General features: G+C 40.3%; 1 protein-coding gene across 1 annotated transcript in view; it reads right to left on the bottom strand.

Moving 5' to 3' along the window:
• Sh3kbp1 (SH3 domain containing kinase binding protein 1) overlaps nucleotides 1-25828 on the bottom strand; it is a 332949-nt gene that overhangs the window by 196390 nt on the left and 110731 nt on the right. Inside the window, exon 3 of the mRNA XM_026405448.2 lies at nucleotides 3749-3872. Within this exon, the coding sequence (XP_026261233.2) occupies nucleotides 3749-3872 (124 nt within the window). The remainder of the gene's footprint in view (nucleotides 1-3748; nucleotides 3873-25828) is intronic.

The following is a 25828-nucleotide window of genomic DNA, read 5'->3' as shown; positions in this document are numbered from 1 at the left end:
GGAAGTGCTTTCAGGCAGAATTGGCTGCTCTTTTTCTAGTCTTTGTATCTGCCCCAGAACCAGGCACAGGGCCAGGCACATAGTTGACAGGCAGTAAGCACATGCTATGGAATATTCATTGGTATCCACCAAAGGAAGGAACAATGTCCAAAATCACAGGTAGCAGGAAGGGGTCAGAGAGAGGCAGAGATGCATCTTCCCCACATGGCCTGTTAACAATGCAAACTAGAACCCTGGTCTTCAGAATGGCCAGTGGGGTATAGATAGATTACATCCTGGATACTTAACCAATCACATGGATAAAGTTGATCAGGAAATTCTTCTAAGGACAAAACCAACTAATTTTTTAATTGGTTTTTAATTCAAGCAGAAAAGAATGTATATTCAAATGGACAAAATCCACTACTCATTTTCAAGAACATATTTAGGATATTTGTTAATAACTTTCACAACTTCCATCTTATTCAATTTTGCTTCTAAACACATGGTTTGAAGACTTTAAAAAAAAAATTTCTCTACATATCAATGTTCCAATTTGGGAGCCCATCATTCTCCTACATGGGTTTAATGACAGAAGAAACAAAAGAATTAAGTCATTCTCAGAAGAAAACAGACAACTCTTTTCTGTCTGGTTCATGAGAATGGCTCTGAGGAGATTTTTCACATTTTCTGTCTACAATTCATCAACGTACTGGAATCTGGGACAACTTTAAGATATAAAATATCCATGCTGCAAGTTGACATGAAAAATGACTTCTTATTCCTTGGGAAAGGCTTGTTTGTTTCAAACAGGAAGATCCTCCGGTGTGACCACAGGTGGGAATAGGCACAAGTGCCCCTGGGGTTCTAACGCCCTGAATGTATAGCTGATGACTGCCAAGCCATCTGGGAGGACCTGCTTTCCCTCTCAATTTCAGTCACATTTTTTTCTCAAATGAAAAGCCTGTGGAGTCATTCCAGTACTTGCCTAAATCAACTCTAGTAATCTGAACTGAAAACTGAAACTACTCATCCCCCCAACTAATGTTTCTGTGGTCCTAGCCTCTTCTCAAGGCTATGAATAAATAGTTTTCTTCAAATCCAAAGTATTTTCTGACCTTCTGCCGGTGTCTGGAGAGGGTGAGCTCATCCCAGACCCTGAGGTACCACAACCTGTTTGCAATTGCCGCAAAGTGAAGCATGTCACAAAATGTAAAAACAGCTGAACACAATTGGGCAAACTTCTTTGGCCAAATCACTCTCAAATCCCGGCCCCAGTGAAGTGGTTCCTTTTCAGAGTCAGGTTAGAAATAGATGTCACTCGTTCTTTATTAAGCCAGTTCCAAGTCTGTATCAAATGACAAGACTTGTATAAAGAAGAGCCATCTCGATAAAACTGAAGGAAAAGAAATTATGTTTATTCATTAAATTCTCACAGGGTCCAAAGCCAAATGATAAGGGACTCATATACTCTAAGATATGTCCCACATTAATGAATCAAAACAGGCTAATAAACCCTGAGAACAATTTCCCTCCCTAACAGTTATAAGAATGCTAATAGACCAAAACATTTATAAGGTTTCTAGGGACAAAGCTTGATAGAAATAAAGGGGAGAGGGTAAACGTCACTCATTTAACTCATAAAGCTTTAAAAATTATTTGGATGAAGTATTTACCAGGAACTAGAATCACCCCACAGATTTAGTCTCTGATCCTTTTTTAAGGGGGAAAAAAGTGTTTTTTCATTGATTTTGGGTGGGAAAAATGTAGCTTTTGAATTCAATACAATGAACTATTTATCTGGTCTGACAAGGCCAATCAATCTCCCCCCTCCCGCTGTTTATTATAAGGAGTAGTAGAATACTGTTAGTCTTGATGGGGTGGGGGAGGGCCTACAGTCCTGGTACACAATGCTTCCCTTCAGCTGGGAATTTATGTTTGGCCCAGGTGACCCAGAAGGTCAGTGTGAAGCCTGGGACAGAATGAAGATGGGTTGTTATAGGCTTCATATTTACAGAACACCTCCGTGTGTTCAGGTCTCACAGCCACTGGCATATTTAGTATTAAAAGGCCTAAGAGTAGATAAAAGGTTTGTCTTAATTCAGCTTCAGGTTTAAAGTAGAAGACTTTTAAAAAGGAATGTAAATGGAGTAAGCCATCCCATTGAATTTCATTTTTTCTGGTGAATAAAAAATTCCATTAGGGAAACTCAAAGGTCAGATTTTCAGTTGTAAAGAAACAATTATCTGAAAAGTTCTATTCCTTCGTTGATTTAAAGTTCTCAGGTAATTTTACTGAACTCATCCAGATAATTACCTTCATTCCTTACCTTAATTAATTCCTCTCTTGTGAAATTAATTAATTACTTTAAATCTCTTATTGACTTTACAAAAACAGGGTTGGCTGGAGAGGCCTTGCTACTGGTCACTGTGCATGTGAATGCTGGGCCCACTGACCTGAGAAGAGCCAGAGGAAGGGGACAGCTCAGCAGCCAGGGAGGTTTGGCAATGCAGGAAGGAGCCTCACTGAAGTCTAGCTCTCAAATCCAATGAGTCTCAGGCCTTTGGGAACTTATTTGAAAGGCTGCAGGAAGCACTTTGAGGGAAAACTAGTTTTACAGCAATGTATGTTAAGTTCTTAAAATGGGAAGCCTCCCGCCCCAACTTTAGTAGGATGGGGTTTTTAAAAAAGAAGAGAAAAGGAAAAGAAAGAAAATCCTATAGCTGCTAACCAACGTGGGCCTCCAGCCAATATTTCATCTAAATAATTCAAAAAAGGAAATGTAACCCAGGGCAGCTGGAGGGGGGCAGAGGAAAAGACAGGAAGGAAGACAGACACAAAGCTAATGTTTCCAGTGCTATGATCAATGGGCAGTTTATTGGACAAATTCTTATACTGTCTAAATTTTATGAAAGATTAGCTGTTCTTCCCCATAGTTATGTAAACTTGCCTTCTTTTTTCTTGTTAATGGACCCCTTTGCTAGTACATTTCCTGCTCCTGCTATTGAACAGCTCTCTGTTTCCCTTTAAGGAAATAATAAGCCTGGGAAAAGTTGGCAGCTGAATGCTGACCTACTATGGGCACACTGAGCTCAGCTCCAATCTGTGTATGCACTGGCTGGTCCAAGGTCAGGAAACATGGGAGAAAATCTAGTGTGTCCACAGTACAGAATTGAGCAGGGCCATTTCTGCAGTCTTATAGTCTCTCCTGCATTGTTTCAAACACTTATTACCCGGGGAAGATGTGGGAGAAAACAACAGGCTGATACTTAAAGTTAACAAGATTGTTAAAGGTTTCTGTGGAAATGGATATATTAGCCATATCTTCATACATTCTGCCTCATTATCCCAGAGAGGCAGACCAGGTGTTTGGGAGCTCAGCAGTTAGAGAAAGACCCTGATAGCATTTGCCTTAAATTAAAAGAAGAGCATTGTCAAGACACACACAGCTCAGCCTGCACATTACCATTCTCTAAATTCGCCTTGCATCCATAAAAATAGATGTGAAAGCAGAAGCTAAAACCCTAAGGAAAAAAACAATCATCATTTACAAATTCTGTCAACTTCCTGACTGTCAAAAAAGCATTTGTATTAGTTGCCTTTATTATAGCTACTAGTTACTACCCATATAGAGTGTCCAAGATTTATACCTAAAACCAAAAGAGAAAAAGTTCAATTTTTCAGCAATGCAAAATTTGACACAGTTCACCCAGAAGTCTCCAGGTTTTGTTTGTGCGCAGGGAAGGGGGCTCTTTCTCCTTTACCATACCTCGCTTATTGGTTCTTAAAATTGTTTCAGAAGACAGCAAAGAGTTTCCACTGGACACATCGTGCATGGGCTTTTCCGGAGCTTTGTTGGAGAGAGGGTCTTTCTTCATATCTTTCTTTATTTCCTGTGAGGATAGATGAGGAGAAAACAAGATTGTAGTTTGAAATTTTGGGGTGCCTCTTTGACTGTATTAAGCTTCATCTTTCTGGAAACTGAACTATAGTAATGCCAAATCAGATCTAATCCTATTAAGTGGAATAATGCTCGGCATGGTGAGGTGACCATTCCATGCGGTCATTTCATGTGACCATCAAGAGAATGACTGATATATAAAAGCCACTAAAGAGCTTTAAATGACAGTTTGTTCTACTTACTGAACAATGATAAGTTTTGGATAAACAGATTCACCCCTTTAAAAGCTTTCTGATTTCTATTCTTCTCAACCAGGGCTTAGAGAACTGTATTCCCAAATCACCATTGTGCTCACAATTATACTAAACCCAAAAGATTATTTAAATTCGTTTACAGCCATCAAGTTCCTCTGGCTTTTCAGCTTCTGACAAAGACAAAAATAAGGATGACAGACTAAAATAAGGACTATCATTCTCAGCCAAGGTTCAGCAGCCCACCACCCTATTTTGTAAATAAAATTTCATTGGAACACGACCACATTCATGCATATTTTTTTTTTTAAAGAGAGAGTGAGAGAGGAGAGAGAGAGAGAGGATTTTTAATATTTATTTTTTAGTTCTTGGCGGACACAACATCCTTGTTGGTATGCGGTGCTGGGGATCGAACCCGGGCCGCACGCATGCCAGGCGAGCGCGCTACCGCTGAGCCACATCCCCAGCCCCATGCATATTTTGTATGGCTAGTTTAGTGCAATAACGGCAGAGTTGAGTAGTTGCAACAGAGACCAAAATCGAACATATCTGACGTTTTAGAGAAGAAGTTTGCCCAGTCTCGGTGGATGCTTATCAAAGTTTCATTAAGATCTGCATTTTTAAAATCTGGTGGCTGATATAATTATCGGTTGAGCATCTCTAATCCAAAAATCCCAAATCCAAATTGCTCCATTCTAAAACTTTTGAGTAGACATGACAATCACAAGTGAAAATTCTACACCTGACTTCCAATGATGGGTCACACTCAAAATGCAGGAGCACTAAAAACACTGCATAAAATTACCTTTAAGTTATGTGTATATGAATTCTGTGCTTAGACTTTGGTGCATCACCAAGATATGGCATTACATAAATGCAAATATTCCAAAAAAAATTTAGATCCTAAATTCAAAACACTGCTAACCCCAAACGAGTTGATAAGGGATACTCAATCTTTATTTCAAATTACTTTAATAACTTACATAATTCTGCAACAAAGCATTCATAACCCAAAATCATGGTAACTCACAAAGTGCAAGTCTATTCACAGGAATTTTTCCCAAAGGACTTGTCTGAACCCATGATCACACTAACTTAGGGGGAAAGCATGAAAACTTAGGAGCTAGCCTGACTGAATGGCAGGAAGGACTCACAGATAAGGGATGTGTGCTTTAGAAAGAGCAGGGTTAAGAACTCGGTAAGGGTTCTCTCCATGGAATGAGCAAGAAAATCATGACTTATATAAAGGGCCATGATTAGGCCTGAGCAGAGGCTAGAAGTAGAAAGAAAACAACTGCTTATCAAAACATTGCCACTAGGCTTCCTACACACTAGGAAGTGAGTTAGTTACCATATCCAATTCCCCAACTGCTAGCTTTTCACAACAGCCTCACCCTCTCTTCCTGTCTCCCCAGGGCCCCACCGGAAACCAGCAAGTGAGGCTGGTGGTGTTTTGTGGGTTGAGAGCTTCAGCTTGCATCCAGAGCCCTAAGTAGGCAGGGCTCTGTCCTAGGCCTCCACTGGTATCTCTGCATACTGAACAAAGCTGTATGCTCATGCATGTATATACACGGACACCCACATCAGCAGCCTCCAGCACCTGCTAGAACAGTGGTTGCTGGGGGTTCCTGCAGCCTCACAGGCAGATGGTATCAGGGGACAATCAGCAAACATTGCCCACCTGAGCCACATGATGGCTGCTGGTCAGCTATGGCTCTAGAACTTCTTTGGGGGAAAAACAGTTGCTCAAATCTCACTCTCCATCACAATGTGGCCTATGACTGTGTGCACACAAATTTCCCCACCTTGATGCAATGTGATATCAGTAACACAACAGACAATTTTGTCAAGTGGTGATTCCAAGAAATTCAGTGGGTCAGGGGTGACACGCTCAGTACTTACTTAACTAATGGCACAAAGCTGGGGAAAGGTGAGGAAGGGCAGAGGTTGTAAGACTGGGAGAGCAACTAGATAAAGCCCCAAAAGCCATGGTTCTCAGGAATGCTCATTGTCCAGTGTGTCAACGCAGTATACCATGAGCAGCTGGCTGGGAAGAACTGATCCAATCAAGAGCAGGTAGGGCTGAGCTCCAGCAGCAGAAGGCTGGCCCATAAACCACAGATTCCTTCATTTTCCCAGTGATTATTTACATCTGTCAAACAGAGGCCCAACGCTAAGTGAATTTCTTTTTTTTTTTTTAATATTGTTTTTAGTTGTAGATGGGCACGATACTTTTTTTTTTCTTTAATGCAGTACTGAGGATCAAACCCAGTGCCTCACACATGCCTGGCAAGTGCTCTACCACCGAGCTCCAACCTCAGCCCACTGAGCTACAGCCCCAGAACCTGAATTTCTTAAGTTGCTTCTTGGATAGAAGGAGGGAGGAGACAAAACTTAAAATATGTCCCACATTTTTCTCTTTTTTTGAATTTTTTTTTTTTTTTTTTTTTTTTTTTTTTTAGGTATTAACGGACCTTTATTTTATTTATTTATGTGCGGTGCCGAGAATGGAACCCAGTGCCTCACACATGCTAGGCAAGCACTCTACCACTGAGCTCCAACTCCAACCCCCCTCCCTCACATTTTTCTTTTTGAGAAAAACCAATCAAGTATATGGATGCGATACTGAACGGTGCAGGCTCCTCCCTCAGACACCTGGACTCAATGTCATGCCACCCAAAGACAACACCTTTCTCCAACTACCCCTTCCCAGGGGGCGGGGGAAGGGACCTGTCTTGTTTAACACCCTATCATCCACCAATTTACCAGGCTGGAAAAGTCAGCTTAACCCCCCTATATAATCAGTCACCCAGTCTGGCTTTATCTACTTCCTTAATCTCTATTTCTCTCTATTCTTCCTCTATGGCCTTAAAAATATAACTACCAAGCAAAGAGACTTAAATAAACATTTCTCCAAAGAAAATATACAAATGGCCAACAAGCACATAACAAGTTGTTCAACATCATTAGTCATTAGAGAAATGAAAATCAAAACCACAATAAGGGCGAGGTTGTGGCTCAGTAGTAGAATGCTGGCCTGCATGCGTGAGGCACTGGGTTCGATCCCCAGAACCACATTAAAAAAAAAAAAAAAAACTAAATAAACAAAATAAAGGTACTGAAACACATAATGAGATATCCCTTCAAACCCAATAGGACAGCTAGAATTTTTAAAAATGGAAAATATTGATGAGGATGTGGAGAAAACAGAACCCTTATACAATGCTGTGGGGAATGTAAAACAGTAGAGGCCCTATGGAAAACAGTATACAGTTCCTCAAAAAGTTAAACATAGAACTACCATATGACCCGCAATTCTAGTCCTAGGGAGGTTCTCAAAAGAATTGAAAGCAGGAACTCAGACAGATGCTTGTATGCCTATGTTTACTGTAGCATTATTCACAACATTGAAAAGATAAAAGTGAGCCATGTGTCCATGAACAGGTAACCAAGATGTGGTATATCTATACAATGGAATATTATTCAACCTCAAAAGAAATAAAGTTCTGATACATGCCACAACTTGGATGAGCCTAGAAAACATGTGAAGTAAACCAGACACAAATGCACAAATATTATACATAATTCCACTTACATGAAATATCTAGATCTAGAATAGGCAAATTCATACAGACAGAAAGTAGATTAGAGATTACCTAGGAGTGGTGGGAAGGGAATGGGGAGTTTGTGTTTAATGTTTACAGGGTATATGCCTGGAGTGATGAAAAAGTTTTGGAATTAGTGGTGAGAGTTGTGCAACATTGTAAATGTAATCAGTCCCACTGACTAAACACTAAAATTTGCTAAAATGGCAAATTTTGTTTTATGTACACACTCACACACACAAAAGAAAAAACTCACATAAATGGTATCTAACATCTGAATGTATACCTGCTCTAAGAGCTTTACCTGGATAGCAATTTTTCATCCACACGATAGTCCTACTCACAGAGACATAAAACCAAGACACACAGTGTTAAGGAAACAAGTAGGAGCCAGAACTGAAGCCTAATCTGTCCAACTTTTGACCTTATCTCATAACCAAGCTTCTCTGAGTCCTGCCTGGATTATGATAATGCCTCCCCACCTTCAGTCTCTCCCCTCCCAGTTCAGCCTCTTCATTGCCACAAGGGACGCTCCTAAAACAAATGTCTGCTCCTATCATCTACCTAATGAAATCATACTTGCTTCCAGAAGACCCAGGCCAAGTTCTTTCATTCAAAAACTTATCAAATCACAGTAAGCCACAAGTCCCTGTGTCTGCTTCTGGCTAAAAATATCTGGCATGCATGCTGCCCCATGGTACCAATTATCATGCAAATACAAGTTGGCTCAATACCTTAATGTTCACAGAATTCTGATGCCATGGGCTCCTATCTGTGTACTTTGAAAATGGGTGATGATGTTAACAATGATATGGCCTTACACTGGCAAAGGCTTATATAAATTGAAGTGCTTTTATAGATATTTTTCACTTGTTCCTTCCAATAACTTTATCAGGGAAAAAAAATCTGGTTTTGCCAGCCATATATTTTTATACACAAGAGTAGTGAGAGGCAGTCAAAGAAGACACAAGTGCAGACAAGGCCACAAAACTAGTTAGGGGCAGAGCCAGGCTTGGGACCAAACTCTGGGCCTTCAAAGAAGAGCTCTCCTACATCTCACCTCCCTGAGAAGAGACAATGTCACCTGAAGTCACTCTACCAGTGGCTCCAGTGGGAACCATAGCTTTCCTCCATGTTTAAAGGATGCAGTGTACCACTTTACACACGAGCACAAGACTATTGAGGTCCAAATCTGTGAGATCCCTTATTATCCACATAAAACAGCTCCTTCCTACAGAGGAGGGTGGACTTGGCATTAGAGCAACGCCTGCCTGCCTATAGTTGCCATACCTGGAGCTCTCCGAGGTTCCGATCCAAGTTTCTAGGACTCTAGATTTCCAGGGGTTGGGTGTTCCTAAGCTCACTACCTCACCCTCAGTCTCAGCTTTCTGACTACTAAGCCCATTTGTAAAGAATTCAAGTGCTACTATCCCAGTAGCAGAGGCTATACTCTGTCAGAATTGTGGGCCCTGGGAGTTTATTGGAATTCACACATGAATGCCTGCAGACATTTTGTTTTCTATACACACTGGCAATGATTTCAGTTACTTAAAGACAATACAGATGAGAGAGGATGTCAGCAAACCTCTTTACATGGCAAAAGAAACTCAGCTTCTCTTTACTTCAAATCTGATGCTTTAACAATGGAAATATGGCATGGACAATAAGACTAAGGTCCTCAACAAGAGATCAGTGCTGCAATGATGCTTGATATATGTTCAAGGGCCACTGAGACAAGGAAGAGAACTCCTGACAACATTCCTACTTCCCAAAGGCATAATACTGAATAAAGCCAAAAGGGTTCACCCGTATTCAAAGGCCAAAGAGCCCCAACAGGGCCACTGGTGAAAAATTTTTCCATGACACACACCTGCAAACAGCAACCTCAATGGCCAACATGTGATCTGTATGTGACTGGCAGCTAAACTAAGGTAGTCTGCTTTCCAATAAGCAAAGTTGCCTGGAAGTGGCTGGCTGCTGAGCCAAGGTCATTCTCCTCCCTCATACATTCCATCTCTCCAGGGGCTGGGGGTTTGACTAGCTTGGCTCTTCTTTGAATTAGGTGGTCAGTCTCCAACCAAAATACTGCATGGCAAAACACCAACAAAAGTCCAATTTGATGGTCCCCTCTCTCCTCTCATTTTTCACCAATGATGACACCGGTTAAGGCACAGGATTCATGCTGAATGGAGAGAATGATGCTCTGAGTCAGAAAACCAGTACTAGCCATGGCATCATCATTTACTAGGGGTGTGACCTTGGGGGTAAAACTTAAAGCATCTAAGTGACCCTTTTTGTCATCTGTAAAAGACCCCAAATGCTAAATGGGCCATCACAGAGATGTCTTCAGGATCAAATAGAATTGGAGAGTACTGTACAATATATTTTTACTGTCATTTTAAAATAGCAAGTGCAATAAAAAATAACTACATGTAACAGATGAAATTCACAGTGATAATTCTGAGTGAAAGAAACCAAACACAAAAGATTACATACTGTACAATTTCATTTATATGAAGTTCAGCAACAGGCAAAATTAATCACTGGTGAGAGATCTCACAACAGCAGTTACCTTTGGGAAGGCACTGACGAGGAGGGGTAGAAAGGAGCCTGCTGGGAAGATGAAAATGTTCTATAATTTGGTCTGGGCAATGGTTATACAGGTGTACACATACTGAAAAATTCATTGAACTGTACTTCCAAGACCTCTACACTTTACTATAGGCTATTTCAATTTAAAAGAACAACATAAATGCTTAAACTAGTAGAAGACAGTTAAAATATTAGCACATTTAAATCAAAATGTGCTAATATTTTGCCCTAGAAGATCAGAAACATGAAAAGCGAGTGCTTGGATGTTTTACTGTTCATCTCAAATGATGGGAAGCTTTCTGGGATCAACATTAAGGGAATGGATATTTGTAATGTGCCAGATGCACCCTATCGAGTGGGTGAGCCAAGGGATATCTCATCTCATTTACACAATCAGCTGAATGGATCCTTGCTCTTCACCCCAGCTACCTATTTCCTATCTTGCAAATATTTCCTTCTCTCCTGCCACCAACAGTACATGCACAAGGAGCAAGCTGGTGTCAGACACCAGGGGGAGCTCGGCGCCACCATGACCTGCCCAGAATGCTGGTCCTGGGACTTCCCTAAAGAAGGAGGGGTGGATGAGGTCTGAGCAGGGTCCCCAGGGCTCATGCTAGAAGCAGGGCGGGAAAAACAGGTATCATTTGTCCTTTCAATTCTGGTCCATTCCTTTCTGAAGGGAAAGCTTCCATTTGAGCCAGATATGGCTGCAGGATCACAGCTGTGCCCCCTGCAATAGTTCAGGGAAAACCATTTTGCAAAATTACCACTTGCTGGAGATAAAAGAAAAATTTCTAAAAATGAATCTTTACACCAAATCTATCAATGAAGAGAATTTTGAGTGGATATGGAACCCTAGAAATAGCTCACTGCTCCCTCACATACCTATCTTCCTCCCCACTATACCAAAGGCAAGTTGGAAAAGCAGCCCCACTCTGCATGTGTTCATGGCACACAGAACCTGCTTTCCCAGCCTTTGACTCATTTCAGGAAAGGCTAGTCTCTGTCTCAGAACACATGGGGAAAGAAAGCAAGGACTGTGAGAGAGAGCAATAGTACAAGGGGAACTTCAGCTGAATCTGAAAGATTCTGTTTCCTAAAAAAATACATAGGGCTAGGATTGTGGCTCTGTGGTAGAGCACTCACCTGGCACATGTGAGACACTGGGTTCCATCCTCAGGACCACATAAAAATAAAGACATTGTGTCCATCTACAACTAAAAAAAAAATAAAAATACGTGTGTTTGTGTGTGTGTGTGTGTGTGTGTGTGTGTGTGTGTGATTACTGCAATAAAATACCCATGCTATCAAACCACAAAAGGCACCCACTTCATCAGAGAAAATTATAAAGGGGAATATATACAAATATATGAATATGTACATTCATACATACATGCATATATAAAGTAAATATGGCAAGATAGTGCACACACTGGTTTTTGTTACATGCTTGAAATATTTCATTATTTCCCCTAAAAATTACATAGTGAAACCACACTGATGTCTCACACCACAATGGCTTTTTCATATTTACAAATAAGCTGTTACTTACAAGAAAATGCTTTGACATCTAATTATAAATATATCAATGACATTTTCAGCCCAAAGCTAAGAAAATAAATTAATGTAAGAGGATACCTATTACCATATTTTATATAACCTTCAACTGCATATTTGCACCATGATATACTTGTAGTATTATCTCCCCAAAATCACTGATGACATGAGCAGGGAAATAACAAGAACATGAGAATGAGATCAACAATCTCTTGACCTACAGGGTGGGGATGAAAGAATGCTGCCAAGAACACAAGTGCTGGATACTGGACATAGATAAGAAGAGTTAATCTCAAGTCACAAAGAGATACCATTGCTTCCTGAGTTACAATGGAATTACCTAAGAGACAGTCAGCCTTTTTGCTTGCCCATGCCCTGCTAAACATCTAGATATTACCACTGCTTCAAAAGGTGTCAATATCAACCAAGTATTTGGATATGCATTAGAGGTCACTTAATAAATATCCATCAAGTGAATGGTCAATGATGTGGAGTGTTACAGGCACAACAACTATCTACAGATTGGGGGAGGGGGTATCCAATGCAGTCCAAAACTGTGATAACATAAAGGTCTGTGTCATCCCTACAAAAATACACTGGGATTCCCTAGATCACCCTCAACTCCTCATCTCAGAAGATGCAGATCTGGCTTAAAAGTGGTGGGGAAAAGGTGGTAACAATAAGAAAATTCATTTTTCAAAACAAGCATACTTTTTTCTTTATTTGAATGAGAATATTAGACATTCAAAATAAATGTACTCGTTTTAAAATTTAACTTAAAAGCACTAGAAGAAAACACGAAAGAATGCTTCTACACTCTCAGAGAGAAGACAAGTTGACACTGACACACCTTCCAAATTAAACACACAAAAAAGAGCCAATGAGGGCTGAGGTTGTGGCTAAGCGATAGAGCACTTGCCTAGCATGTGCGAGGCCCTGGGTTCGATCCTCAGCACCACATAAAAATAAATAGAATAAAGGTATTATGTCCAACTAAAACTAAAAAATAAATATTTTTAAGAGCCAATGAATTACAAAAAACATTAAATACTCTGGGTATGGTGGCACACACCTGTAATTCCAGTGGTTCAGGAGGCTGAGGCAAGAGGATCGCAAGTTCAAAGCCAGTCTCAGCAACTTAGTAGGACCCTAAGCAGTCAGTAAGATCTGTTTTAAAATAAAAAGGGCTGGGGATATGGCTCAGTGTAAAGTACCCCTAGGTTCAATCCCTGGTACCAAATAAATAAATGTCTATGCCTTTTTCTTTTCTTTTCTTTATTATTTATTTATCTATTTATTTATTTATGGTTCTGTGCCTCGAACCCAGTGCCTCACACGTGCTAGGCAAGCACTCTACTGCTGAACCACAACCCCAGCCCCAAATGCCTATGCCTTTTGAGTAGTATTTTCACTTCTAGGAATTTAAACTACAAATATATTTGCACATGTGCAAAATGGCATATGTACAAGATTAACTGTTATGGCACTGCTTAAATTAGCAGAAGACTAAAAGAATGTAACTCTGAGAAGTAGGGGCCTGGTCATAAGAGACCATAAATCCATTCCATGTAACTCTCTCCAGGAATGAGGCCACGGTGTACATTCCAATAAGGACAATCACTAAGACATATTGCTAGGTCAAAAAGCATAGGAATGTATGCTAGTATTTAGGTGATTTGTGTGCCTGACTCAATGGGTAATATAGAACCCACACAAAACAGACAACTGTGGCTGCCTCCAGAGAGGAAAAGAGGATAGCTGGGGGCCAGGGAAAGCATGTATTTTGCCAGTGTTAACTGATACCATGTGCTTATGCTAACTATTCAATTTTTAAATTTAAAAATTAGATAATCAAAGTATATTTACTATTTCTAGATCAGTATTGATTATTGACTGCTACTTTTTTTGCAAATAAGGAGAAAATTGACATTGTTTCCTAGTAAGAATTTAGCTACATCATTGTCACTGCTACTTTTAAAGACCCTGATGCTACTAGTCATAGTAATGACACTGTTTGCTAATATATGCAGTTTTATAGAAAGTTTTCCAGTGCATATAGTTCATCAAGCAGGGTACCCAAAACTAAGCTGTGGGGAAAATTATACCAGGCCCAATCAATTTTTCTAATTATATGATGGAAAATTCAAGATTCTTGGAATGCAAGCATAACTAATGGCATAATAATCAAGAAAACTAGAATTCATAAGAAACCAATATAAACTCTTATTTATAGTTCTATTTATAGTTCTATCATCCAGTGTGCTTTGATGCCCAGAATGTAAACATGACCACCATGCTAAACACTTTGGGATTGGTTAATAATGCTCCAATAGGTTAATTACAAAAATCTCAAATTGAGCTCCCAGAGATGGGCACTTTCCCCATCAAAGTCTCTACTTGGGGAGTGGGGGAGGAATGTTTCTAAGGACATTATACCTCCTCCATGGAACAGTACTCAAACACAGGAACTTCTGGATCACATGTAAGTAAAAAGCTGGCTCTTGGAGGAAAAAAAAAAAAAAAAAAGAGGAAGTGATGATCAAGGTCCAAAAGCCACTTCTACTGTCTTTTTAATCATTTTCATGATGAGAACCTATGCCTTTGGTGGAATGCCTGTCCCAGGGCTCTCACCTCCTCCTGTAAGTACACTAATATGGCTGTATGTATAAACGTGGCTGTGAAACCAATGTGATACTGCAATCTGTACACATGGAAAAATAAGAATTCATACCCCACTTGAATCAAATGTATGATATGTCAAGATCATTGTAATGTTTTGAGCAACTAATAAAAAAAATTTAAAAAAAAAGTCTGGGTCCTTAAGTCAGCCCTTCAGGTGTTTGCTCTTTGAGCACCTTAGGAGAAGGAATCAGTTGTACTCATTTTTTGGAATGCCCAGGCACTCGATAAATGAACACTAGCCATTATCAATTGCTCTATCATCCTTTTTCCAAAAAAAAAAATAGTTGCAGATGGACACAATACCTTTATTTATTTACTTATTTTTAAGTGGTGTTCAGAATTGAACTCAGTGCCTCATACGTGCTACAACCTCAACCCTGCTCTATCATTCTTATCACAGATATTACAACACCTTCTGTGTGCCAGGGATAAACAAAAGAAGTATATACATCTAACTCAATGTGATTTTTTTACAGTCACAATTGTTCCTAAGATGAATAATCTAATGGAAAAAATTTAATGCATTAAGATTTCTTAAATATAAAAATAAACTGGATATAGTTTTCATTTTCCTAGGTCTTATAAAAATATGAAATTAGCTTACAATTATTATGAGTATACTGTGGGCAAGGTACTATTCTAAAGGGTTTACATGAAATAACACATTATGCCTGTAACCACACTAAAAGGTAGGGGCCATTATTGTCTCTATTTGACAGATGGGGAAAGTGGGTCCCATGAGGGGACAAACACACAGGCAAGAAGTGGCTGATGAGGCTGGCTCCAGCAGTCCTGCAGCTGAGTTCCCATTCCTAGCAGCCACAACATGCTCTGCCCACGCAATGTGTACGCTCCCTACGGCTGCTATGCTCTTGCTTCATAAATTCCCATTTCAAAGAGGAGAGACAAGAAAAACGACTACAGTATAACTTTCAGCAATGACCAGCTTGTGAGTGCCAATGATTTGAAAGCCACCAGCCCCCCCCCCGTAAAGAAATTCTTGAATTTTTACCAACAAAAAAGCACCTGTTACAAGAATGTTTATATACATTTCCATCCAAGATAACTTGATTGTCAAGAATAAATTATTCCAAACCCGTGACAAAACAATGCCATTTCATGCTCATTTCCTGATTAAAGCTTTTAGACAGCTGGGCATTTTCATTTCTCAGAGCTGTAGGGAGCTATGCAAATTTCCATACAGCAACTCTAAGATCATTAATCTAAGGAAAGCATGTGCCAACAGAATACTGGATTTTATATTGTTTCAGTAGAGAAGAGGAGGGGCAGGTTAATCTAATTAGCCTATGTATGGTCACCTGACTTCAGTTAACAAAAAGATCAAATGCTAAATTGTACAGTCAGCACAAACTCCCAAGTAATGAGGCATTTCTCATCACAAAAGGAACAGAGGGGGGATTCTTACGTTGCTTGAAAGCAAATACTGTAGCAATAAAAATAATTATACTGAGCTTATACGAATGATAGGCAGAGCATTTTAATTATCACAAGGAGCTCAGAGCACAACTATATATCAATGTCTTTGTCTCACTGGTGTGTGTGTGCGCGCACATAGACACACACACACTCACAGTCAATAAGACTGGAAGATTCTTCTAGTTGAAAGAGGACTAAATGGAGCCGAAGTTGTCAGGAACCAGACACAAGTGGGATCCTAGAATTAGACTCACCCTGCAAGCAACCGCCATGCATTTGCACTCAGGGCCTGCTGCTGTTGCTTTTCTCTCCAAAGTAAGCAGCAGCTGGGTCTGGAAAGACAGCAGCCTGGCATAGGCAGCTGACACTTCAGCTCAGGTTCCGCCTGATACTGCTGAGGGTGTAACCTCTGTGCCTTGGTTTTGTCCGTTGTAAAATGGGAGATTAAGATATCTTGAAGTTCAAATGGGATGTGGTGAATGAAAGCACAGTCTTTGGGGCCTAGAATTCTTAGGCTCCATAGGCAGGAAGGGGAATCCCAGCTGCCAAAAGACATGGGCCAGGTACTAAAGGACAGTTGAGTATTAAAAGGGAATGACTTCTTAGTGTACAATTATACAATTCCTAGTATGGTGGGTCCTACAAAAGTCAAAAAATTCACTTCCATGTACTCTCTCTCAGAAGGCTACTGGGTGGAAGGAGTGTGTTTCACCAAATAAAGGAAAGTAACACCAGAGAGAAAAGAATAAAGAACCTAGGGCTCAGTGTAGTCAACATGAGAGGTAACAGGAATTTCCTGGCTAACAGCCTGGTAGCACTGAAGCCAGAATTAGAGAGGCAGTCAGCATAGATAGGTAAATCGAGTCAGGCTGGATCAAGGAGGCCAATTTTGAGTGAGTCTGGGAAGTTGGAGTCTGTCCTCTAAATGATTGAAATGTTAATTCCTTCAGAGCCCTTCCTCCACCATTATCAAGAACCTGCCCCTGCTCCAACCTGTGGCTAAGGTAACCTGTCCCAGGAATTGTCCCTCCCCACAGGGAGCTATAAGGTTGTTAATTAATATGGCCTGGGCTGCTCCATCCTGCCCTTCCCCCTTCAGCCCACCTGTTACCTACCTTTTGACCACCCCACTGAGCATTCCTGGGCCTAGTCACAAACATAGGAAGGAGAGAGATAAGGGGAAGAGGGCAGGAGAACAAAAGAAGCCTAGAATAAAAAGGGCAGAACACCTACTTCTTGGGATACCAGGATTTCAGCTATGGCCCCCTTCTCCCTGCTTTATATGCTTGCCTCAGTGTGCTTCTCTACTGTTCAAACTTCAGCATGTGAGGAAGCAGAACGCGTCACTGATAACTTGCAGTATCAGCACTTTAAAGAGCAACCAAGTCAGAGTGAAGCAGGACTTGGAAGGCCTCTGGTATTTTTTCCAGTGAGAAAAACAGGGGAGGGGGAAAGAGGCATTTTATAGAGCTGTTTAGTTCAAGGCATGAGGAGATATAGTTGTTAACAAACAATAAAAAAGAGAATTACTATCTCTAGGGAAAATTAAAAATTATATGAGGAAAATAATTAGAAAAAAATATATAGAGATAGGAGGAGAGAAAGTGTGTGAGCACTGTGGATTGAACCCAGGGGTACTCTACCACTGACAGCCCTTTTTATTTTGAAACAGGGTCTCATTAAATTGCTGAGGCTAGCCTCGAACTTGTGATCCCCCTGCCTCAACCTCCCAAGTTGCTGCAATTACAGGCATGTGTCATGGCCCTTGCCCAAATTAGAATATATTCTTGCTTCAGTACTCAATATCAATGTTGCTCCATTAATGAAAACATTAAGTATAAATTAAACCAGAACCTGAAATAAGAGGACCTAAGGGAAGATGGCTATGGGGAAGTGAGCTGAAATCTTCAGCTACCATAATAATTATCATCTGGAATCAGCAAATCAAGAGTGCCATATGTGAACATTATTCACGAGTACTAGAAGCAATAGGTAGGAGGAAGAATGATTGCCTCCTAGAAGAAAGACCAGGACACAGAGAAAGGGGAGAGGAGATGCTGTATACTCAAGTCTTTTAGCACTATATGACCTATGAAACTCTGTATGCATATGTATATATAAAACCATTCAGAAAATTGACAATAGCCAGGCGTGGTGGCACACACCTGGAATCCCACTTGACTCAAGAGGCTGAGGAAGGAGACAACTAAGTTCTAAGCCAATATGGACAACTCAGTGAGACTGTCTCAAAATAAAAAACTAAAAGAGATGGGTATGTACCTCAGTGTTAAGGCAATCCCTGGGTTCAATCCCTAGTAACAAAAAAAAAAATAGTTGATAATTTTCAAGGTACACATGCTCATTCCAAAAAATAAATAGTAAAAAAAAAGTACAGAGCAAAAGTAAAGCTGCACCTATTTCACAGTAAAAGCCTACTCCTCTTCCTCTTCTAGCAACCATTAATGAGTTGTATATGTGTCTGCATGTATGTTTCTACCTACTCGTTTTGTTTTTTGTGGTGCAATCTCACTATTTTTCCCAGGCTGTCCTTGAACTCACAATCCTCCTGCCTCAGCCTCATGCTTACAGTAAATAGCATGAAATTTTCTCAAAACTGTGTCCTCCTTATTAAATTGGCATTAGGGACAAAGACCAAGCTTCCAGTAACAATAATGCAGAGTATTACAGGAGACCAGTGGGACTAAAGGTACTGGTAAGAACAGAAGTTGAGGCCACTCACTCTGCCTGGGAGAAATCAGGGATGTCTTTCTAAAGGGACAACATACCTAGATAATCTTAAGAAATGAGTAGAATTTTAGAGGGTCTAAAATGAGCAGCCAAAAGGAAACATTCCACATTTTTTTTTCCACATTCTGACATTAGAATTGAAATCTCAAAAACTGTATTTCTTTTCCAAGAAGCCACATCTGCTTTCAGACAGTAGCTGTGAGGTGATTTCTTTTTTCTTTTGTTTTTAAATAAGGAAACACACTCAGCTGAATTTCTGAATCTCCCTTTAACAAACAATCCACAAACTTCTTCCCAACAAACTATTTTTAGAGTAGAAAGGAATTTTTTTCTTTTTCAAAAGAAGCAGCACCAGCTCATATTTATAAGATTTGTCCTCAAAGCTTAAAAATAGATCTAAAACTTTAGTGCCAGCCCTGCCCCACCCTCACCACTCAGCACCAGAAAGGCAGACACAGCATGATTCTAGGACTCTGGGTTTTTTAAAAGTCAGACTCCGCTAATCTCTCCTCCCTGGCATGCTCACAATAAATAGCAGGTGAGGGAAATAACTAAGGAAAAGAATCACTATTGATGATATTCTCCTTTCTCCTTTCACACATGCTGGGAAGCTGCAGTAATTAACAGGCTGAAATACAGAACAATTTCTCAACTTGCCCTTGTCCTTCAATGATAAAACCTCCCTGCCCCCACACCAGTCCAGTAGCTTAGCTTCAGTTCTTGCAGAGCTTTGGTGGTGGTTGTTTTTTTTTTTTTTTTTTAATTTGGAAGTTAATTTGCTCTGAACCCAGAACACACGGGGGAGCCTGACAAATGGAAATGCAGAGTGATTTTAGGTCACATGTAGGAACATGTGTCGATAATAATGCATCCCGTCGGTATCAATTTTCCAATAGACTGCAAGCAGACACACACAACACGCAGACACACAAAACATATACACCAGCTGCAAAGCATGAGATTTTTACCCATCCCAAAACACAAAGGGACAGAATCGCAGGATTTATTACCTTCCTTGGGTGCCTTGTTGCTCTATGTCCATTTAGACCAATCAGCTATAACCACCCTGGCTCAGCAATAGGAGAGTACTTTCAAATGGTTAAATACCATTTAAGTATTTTAAGGCTCCATGACACATTCAAGGGGGAAGAAAACACAGAGCAATATCTGGGGTTCAAAAAAAATTAATACCACCACTGTACAATTCACACCCCACCTTATAAATGAGAAGCTCAAATTCAATACCTGCTGTCCAAAACCCAAATAACCACTTAGAGTAAAGCTAAAATCCACCTAATGTAACTGACTCTGCCACTCAGTCAAATGGCATGAATCATGGGCATTCCTAGACACACCAAACAATTTCAGCTGGCACATTTAAAAGAGTTTAGATAACACAGGCAAAGAACTATGTTCTCCTTTAAGGAAAAAAAATACAAAATAATGATTTGTGGTGTCTGGATTTGGAAGAAATAGAATATGCTGAGTTTCCAACATAAAATAGATGTTCACAATAGAAAGATTAAAGTGAAGTCAAATTTTTTCACACTGATTCCCAATTATATCCTGTGGCCTGATTTATGATTCAGATAAGTACACATTAGTTATTTCAGATATTTCCTACACCCACAAAGCCTAGATGTGGCTATTAGATGCATTCTGGATGAAAAAGCAAAGAACTCGACTAAACCTTAGAGCAATGAGGGCTATATTCAGAAGGTGAAGGGACCACTGTTACATGGACATGATTCCTATGAGCCCTCAATACTCTGAGAGAGTCACAGCAGAACTATAGCACTAACACCCTGAAGCCTGGGCTCCCCAGCCCTACCTTAATGGTGCAACTCTGCTTCCAGCTCTTTTACTTTTGAGGAAAGGGTTCTACAACTTTAACTTGCAAAACATTGCCAAAGTTTATAACTTTCCTACGTTCATATATGAATACACCGCAGTGGAAGCAAGAATTAAGGACAGACAGTCAGTGTAGATAGGTAATGGGGTTGGATGTGGAGAAAATGGAAGCCACCCGGGAAATTGGAGAACTCCCCTGGAAGATTAGAATGTTAAGGCCTCCAGAGCCCTTTGATTACCAAGATTACTGCCCTTACTGCCCCTCCCAGAAGCTTGTTAAGGAAGCATACCCCTGAGCAACAGTGAGCTGCTAATTAAATTAATGTCTCCTGGGCAGTTGCATCCTCCAGCCTGACCACTCCACCTGGGCTCTTCCAGCCCACTGACATCCCCTGGGGCTAGTCACCTAAGCAGGGAGGAAAGAGATAAGGGAGAAGAATTTCTAAAATATACAAAAACGGCAGGACACTCACATTTCTTGGGACACCAGCTATGGTCTTACAGCAATGAGGGCTATATTCAGAAGGTGAAGGGAGAAGTCTTTGTTACTATTTTTTAAATAAAACTTGCTTTCAATGCTTGCCTTGGCCGCTTCTCTAATGTTCAAACTTCAACATTTGAGGAAGCAGAACTCCTCACTAATAACCAGCAGAATCACAGTGAAAATCTGATACCGCTGTTGACCGGTGACAGCCCTTGCTTCCCTGATGTTGAAGAATAACACCAAAGAAGCACGCCGAGGCAAGGGCAGAGTAGAAATTAGAAGTTTATTAAAGGACAGCAGAAAAGACTTCTCCCGGAGGAAGAAGGGGACCCAAGAGGTGGAATCCGTGGAAGTGCGGTTGTCTCCCCTTTTTATAGTTCTTTCAGTGATGGAATGTAGGTGGGAAGGCCCGAGGGGTGGGACACAGGTGGGCCAAAGAAGTAGTCTGAGCAGGAAGGACTTCATTAACACTTCTTTGGGATGGGCTATCTTCAAATCTGCTGGGGGCTGTTCATTAATACTTCTTCCAGGTGGACTTTGGCCTAGGGCCTCTTGGGGACTTCATTAACATTCCATGAGTTGTCCTGTTTCCCTGAGTCATTCTCAGCATGGCCTCCATTTTAGATTTCACTAGATATTAGACCCGATTTACCTAACTACACTGGCTACCTAATTTTAAATCTGGCTTCAAATCCACATCATGTACAATCCCAAGTAAGTTATACTCCATGTATGTATAATATACATGTCCAAGTACACTCTACTGTCATGAATATCTAAAAAGAACCAAAAAAAAAAAAAAAAAGCAAGGTTGCAGAAAATTAAGCGACATTATGTTATGTATATTTTACCACAATTAAATTTTTTTAAAAATTGGGTTAGAAAATACCACCTACAGTAAACATGATCCCCCCCTTTATTTTTTAAAAAATTTTTTAAAATATTTTTTTTAAGAGAGAGAGAGAGAGAGAGAGGGGGAGAATTTTGATATTTTTTTTTTTTAGTTCTCGGTGGACACAACATCTTTGTTGGTATGTGGTGCTGAGGATCGAACCCTGACCACAGGCATGCCAGGCAAGCACGCTACCACTTGAGCCACATCCCCAGCCCAATCCCCCCCACCCCTTATAATAGAATAACAAACACATATCCATGTTTAAGGCAAACAACTGGCTAGAAAGTGAATTCTCCACCATGGTTATCTCTAGGAGGTTGGATGACACATTTTCATTTTTAGTTCTTGTCTTCATTTTGCAAATTTTAAATGTCTACATCATTTAATAAGGAAAATACCTCTATCAGTGGTATAAAACAATAAGAATTTCACAACATTGGTGTAAATGGAAGAGAAAAACAGAAGAAATATATCAGGAAAGTTATTTTTTCATTATTTTTAAACTGATACATAAATATGCAAAAGCTGCACATATTAATGAGGTACTGTGTAATGTTTCAATATATGTATATGTTAGGGTAGGTGGTGCAAATATCCACATGAGAGACACATCTCTGAGTTCAAGAAAAGGCTTATTTGGGCTGGGGATGTGGCTCAAGCAGTAGCGTGCTCGCCTGGCATGCGTGTGGCCCGGGTTCGATCCTCAGCACCACATACCAACAAAGATGTTGTGTCCGCCGAGAACTAAAAAATAAATATTAAAAAATTCTCTCTCTCTCTCTCTCTCTCTCTCTCTCTCTCTCTCTCTCTCCTCTCTCTCACTCTCTCTTTAAAAAAAAAAAAAAAAAAAAAAAAAAAGAAAAGGCTTATTGACAGAGAATATCTACCAAGCTGCCCTCTGCAAGTTGTAGCAGCCTGCTGGAAAAAAACACCTTAACTATATAGTCATGTAAAAAGGAGTAGTTAAAAAATAACCCATCTGGTCCTGTGATTGTTACTTGATGTCTCTGTTGTGGTTTGGGTATTTAGGGACTCTCTGGGGGCGGGCCTAACGGGAAGGTCATGCCTGGGTGGGCAGAGACTGATTTTCAAAATGGAGTTACTTTGGCCTAAGGACCAACAATTGAAACATCTACATCTTCAAACATTTATCACTTCTTTATAGTAAACACATTAAAAGTCCTTTCTTCTAGCTTTTTGGGTTATACAAAATCAAGATCTACACTCACCCTACTGTGCATTAAGTAGCACACTAGAACTTCTTGCTCCTTTCTAACTGAAACTTAGTACCTATTGATCTATCTACCTCTCCCCATCTCTCCCCCATTTCTCTCCCCAGCCTCAGGTAACCAGCATTCTACTCTCAATTTCTATGAGATAAAATTGTTTACATTCCAAGTATTGTTAGGGGACAGACAGATGAGGATAGTGGGAACAGGAGTTTAAAGGAATAATTCTATAAAATGGGCCCATTGTGCTGACCACCCACATGCTTTCTTTGCCAAAAAGCAATACACCTGCAGCCCGGCTGGGCCTAAGCAGAAAGGACATGTCATACACATTCCTCAACAAACTACCTGTTATCTTTGAGGAAATGCAGGCAGGAAATAACATTGATAAGAGGAACCCAAGCTATTTGGAAGGAGAGACTTTTGGGACCCTTTTCACAGACAAGATTCTGGAGGATAAGGATAATTCCTGCTAACCATGATTAAGAATCCAATTAGGGGGCTGGGGATATAGCTCAGTTGGTAGAGCGCTTGCCTCACATGCACAAGGCCCTGGGTTCAATCCCCAGCAACACACACACACACACACACAAATCCAATTAGAACCAGTCAGCATGGGCCAAGGTGACATTGAGTTGTCATGGCAATAGGTATTTAAAAGTCTGATGTTACCCTGTTACCAGTCAAAAGTAAAAGGTAAACCTGGGCACCTGGGCGGGACTCTCTAGAAACTTCTCTGTGATCCCTAATAAAACTGGAGTGCAGGAGAGATGCACTGTTCCTCTCCTCTCTGAGAGGACCCACTCTCTCCCTTGAAAATGTCCCTTTCCCCTTTTTCTACCCCTTCAATAAACTCATTCCTGTTACTCCTGTGTCATGTCTGAAATCTTTCTGACTTGATCCCAAAAAGCAGGGTTTGAAGGGGGGGGGGGTCTTCACACTGCCTCAGTTTCCTGGAAGACCTCGGCTCTGTAATAGGATGACTGAGATCATGAAGTACTCATCCTTCTGTGCCTGACTTATTTCACTTAATATACTCATCTCCAGTTCCATCCATAGTCACAAATGACAGGATTTTTTTTTTCTGAATAGCATTCTATTGTGTATATATACCAAATTTTCTTTTTTCCATTCATCAGCTGATAGACACTCAGGTTGCTTCCATTTTTTGGCTATTCTGAATAGTGCTATAATAAGTATGGGGGTACAGATGTCTCTTCAACATAATGATTTCATTACCTTTGGAAGATGCCCAAGAGGGGAATTACTGGACCATATGGTTTTTATTTTGCTGTTCTGGGGACTGAACCCAGGGCCTTGTGCATTCTAGGCAAGTGCTCTACTACTAAGCTACATCCCTAGCCTGGTGGTTCTGTTTTCAATTTTTGGAGCTACCTCTATACTGTTTGCCATAATGGCTTTACTAATTGACATCTGCAATAATACGCAAGGATTCCCTTTTTTCCACATCCTCACCAATGCTTATTATCCTTTGTCTTTTTTTCATAATAGTCATTCTTACTGAAGTGCAGTGCTATCCCTGTAACAGTGGTCCACTTTACCTTTTGAATATAGCTCTTGCTGCTCCAAGACTTATTTCAAAAGGGACACCCTCTCCCCCTCCCTAATGGGGGCAGGGCAGGCTGCAAAGCACAAGATTACCTTTTCCCCATCCTAAACTGAGTTATCTATCCTTGAGCACAGGCCCACCAAAAGAAGGAGATAGTGCCTGAAGAACTAAGAAGTGACTATCTCCTGAATTAACAAGTGAATTTCAACACCTCACCAAGGCACACCTGGAATGCAGCCTTTGAAGAGCTGCTTAATCACAGCCTCAGGGATAGGAGTCCCCAGTGCTTCTCCTTTGCTAGCAAAGCAATAAAACTTATTTTTCCTTTTTCTCAAAACCATGTCCTCCTTATTAAAAATTGGCATCAGGGACAAGGACTGAGTAACCTCAGTAACATCTCACTGTGGTTTCAATTACACTTCTCTGATGATTAGTGATATCAAGTATTTTTTCATATACCTGTTAGCCATCTGTATTTCTTCTTTAGAGAAATGTCTATTTAGGTTTAGTGCCCATTTTTAAATTGGGTTGTTTGTTTTCTTGCTGTTGAGAATTCAGAGATCCTTATGTATTCTAGTTATTAAACCCTTCTCAGACGTATTTTAAAAGTTATTTAAATTACTGTCAATGACAATGTCCTCTGTAAAAGTTTGGGTTATCACTGACAATAAGAAAGTCCCTTCAGCTTCTGGGAATGCCATAAGAGAAATGAGCTTACAGAGAGAAATCTTTCAACAAAGGGAGTTAACAGTCACCTCTACCAGTTTGGAGAAGCTGTGACCCTCAAAACAGAATCAAGGAAAAAAAGAAATGAACACAGCAAGGTCGAAGGAAAGGTAGCAATCAGGAAACAAGGCCCAAACAGCCTGGGGACAGTTTTTTGTTTGTTTTTTTAATTCAAGGACAAAATTCTAGACCTATTAAGGGCTATTTCTCTGGCTTCCTGAGTCATCCCCCTTGCTCCCTCTTTTCCTCTCCTTTGCCACACTGATCATGAATGTGAAAATTAACAGGAGCTATAATAATAGCTCCCAGGGGGATAGATTC

The sequence above is a fragment of the Urocitellus parryii genome, chromosome X, assembly GCF_045843805.1.
Source record: "Urocitellus parryii isolate mUroPar1 chromosome X, mUroPar1.hap1, whole genome shotgun sequence".
Taxonomy (NCBI): Eukaryota; Metazoa; Chordata; class Mammalia; order Rodentia; family Sciuridae; genus Urocitellus; species Urocitellus parryii.
The sequence above is the reverse complement of the archived record's forward strand: the minus strand, read 5'-3'. Positions and strand labels throughout refer to the sequence as shown.